Source organism: Montipora capricornis, chromosome 2, assembly GCF_036669925.1.
Source record: "Montipora capricornis isolate CH-2021 chromosome 2, ASM3666992v2, whole genome shotgun sequence".
In the NCBI taxonomy this organism is placed as follows: Eukaryota; Metazoa; Cnidaria; class Anthozoa; order Scleractinia; family Acroporidae; genus Montipora; species Montipora capricornis.
Genome location: NC_090884.1, coordinates 52,201,331 through 52,203,830, shown reverse-complemented (window position 1 = coordinate 52,203,830; position 2,500 = coordinate 52,201,331). Strand labels below are relative to the sequence as shown.

The following is a 2,500-nucleotide window of genomic DNA, read 5'->3' as shown; positions in this document are numbered from 1 at the left end:
ATATCGTTAGGATGTAATAGCTCGAATTCGGGGATAGTACAAAGCCTCTAAAAAAGTAATCTATCTATTGCTGTGGGCGCTGAGCTATACGTTGTTGTTTAAAAATAAACAAGTGCAAAAAAGACCGATAGAGTGAGGAGTGCATATTTAGAAGCGTCCACTCCTAAATATAGTCACGACAACCAGCCCTGGAATGGAAAGATGTATACCAGGTGGCAACAACTGGATCACTTAGTTATTTTTCATCTGACAGGAAGCAAACCAGTTGGCTATCTACGAGAGCAGCTTGAAAAGATACAACTCTAACATTCGATTCTCCGTTCACTTGACGTGAATACTTGTTTAGTTCAAATAAAACAAGAAAAAACTGGCAAGGCTCTAAAATTTGTTATCATTTTTTTCACTATCATTATCATTTCTATATTATCCCATTGACACCTGAACCGCGCTGGACCCGCGCCCACTGACGAGTAAAATCGTTTGGCGTTAGACAGTGTAAAATCTATAAAGAGTCACTCGTAGGAGTTAATGAAGGGTTATTATATCATTATAGCTTTAGCACTAGCATTAGGCATTAGCATTAGCACTAGAGTTAGTATTGGTATTGGTATTGGTATTGGTATTAGTATTTGCAGAAGAACTAGTATTAGCATCAGCATCAAACATTAGCATTAGCATTAGCATTAGCATTAGCATTAGTATTAGTGGTATAAGCACTAGCACTAGCACTAGCATCCGCATCAACATTATCATTAGTATTAGTGGATATAAGCACTAGCATCAGCATCAACAGTAGCATTAGCATTAGTATTAGTATTTATTTTTACCCTTTTCAATAGAATATGGATTGATCAACCCAAATGCAAAATAAAAGAGCCCATGAACCCAGGAATCCTGGCACCTTAGCTTTAATATCTATTCTGCATTGTGTTGTTGAGACAAACTTAGAAAAGTCTATTTCTCTTACGTCTTCATATTTTTTGTGCATGGCTTCCCTTTCTCTTTCTTCCTCTCGGTTCTTAAATACCAAATAGGAAACGAAGGCATATTCCAGGATGGCAGAAAACACGAACAAGAAGCACATTATCAGGAACAATTCCAAAGATTTGATGTATGAGACCTTTGGCAGCGAGGTCCTGGCACTACCAATCAGCGTTGCCATGGTGAGGACAGTAGTGATTCCCATGGCAATCCGAGCTGCTGTCTGTTCACGATCGACCCAGAAACTGACCCACGCCAACACCACGATCAAATAGCAAGGCAAATAAATCTGAAACAGTTTGTTGCAAGAACGTTTAGTAGGTTTAGTTGAGATTACAAAGACTGTTTTAATGTACGATGATAACGATGACGATGATGATAGACAAAGACACTCAATTTCTTTATTCCTTTGCAAGAAGTCAAATAGTAACATTGACGCTATTAGATCCATGCTCTTGCCCCCAACTTCAACATCACCAAGAATCCATCACCCAATAGTGAGCTTTACCCACGTTGGCCAAGTCCCCATCAGCGCATCAGAAAAGTGTCCATTTTTAAACCAGGTTTTGCGGGAAAATAAACAATAGAGCAAATGGGCTAACTCGATGATGTACCCAATTCAAACCGTTGTGAATAAAACGTAAATGATACATTATAATGCAAATACACTACACAAAGAATTCTTAACCCCAAGAGATTTGAATTGAGTTAGCCGATTTGGTCTATAGAGTGTTTCCACTCACGTGATTAGACGGCCATGTTGGTGGTATACAAAACAATAGCAAAATATCGAACACGTTTTCCATAATAACAGAGTGAAATTCCCAAAAGACTTTTCCGCTGTTTTCTGTATACAAACATGGCTGCCGTGAGGTCAGGCGAAAACACTCCACTGCTTACTTTCCCGCAAAACTTGGTTTAAAAATAGACACTTTTCTGATGCAGATGAGGACAAACCTTATACCAGATTTTTATTCTTGTGTAATGGACCCTTGACACCACTCGTGTCTCGGAATACAGAGAATTAACGTCACAAAGGGTCCCCCACCCCCCACCCCCTCATGCTGCTCATCAAGTAAGGATAAACAGCTACAGTTATCTAGTAAGCAAAACACAACGAAAACCTTTTCCTTTACCTAATTGTTGCAAATAAGTAGCAAAGGCTTAGACGTAAAGGGACCCTTTGTGTTTGGTGGCAAAGTTGGGCGTGCATCTCATAGACCTTATTGGAGTTGAGCCTGCAGGCTCGTTTCTTTAAAACTACAGGCAAAAGAGGCTTAATTAAGGGTCAAATCGATACAAAATGAACCCTTAGCCTCATTCAAGTGGCAAAACCGCTGATAACTCCGATAAGGGCTATTGGATGCATATCTGAACATAAGTGAATGGCATCTCAATAAGCTTCTCAGGGTCTTTTTTTCTTTACCCCCCCCCCCCTCCTACACCCCGTCCACCTTTCCTTCCTTTCTATTGACAAAACAACTCAACACACCTGAATCATGTGGAATCCGAGGCGACG

At 40.0% G+C, this 2,500-nt stretch overlaps 1 protein-coding gene across 1 annotated transcript in view; it reads right to left on the bottom strand.

Annotated features, from left to right (window-relative positions):
• Positions 1-2,500, bottom strand: part of LOC138026735 (gamma-aminobutyric acid receptor subunit beta-like) — a 14,516-nt gene that overhangs the window by 457 nt on the left and 11,559 nt on the right. Inside the window, exons 7-8 of the mRNA XM_068874191.1 lie at positions 2,474-2,500; positions 968-1,270 (exon numbers count right to left, since the gene is read on the bottom strand). The exon at positions 2,474-2,500 is cut by the window's right edge and continues 38 nt beyond it. Coding sequence (XP_068730292.1) covers positions 968-1,270; positions 2,474-2,500 — 330 coding nt within the window. The remainder of the gene's footprint in view (positions 1-967; positions 1,271-2,473) is intronic.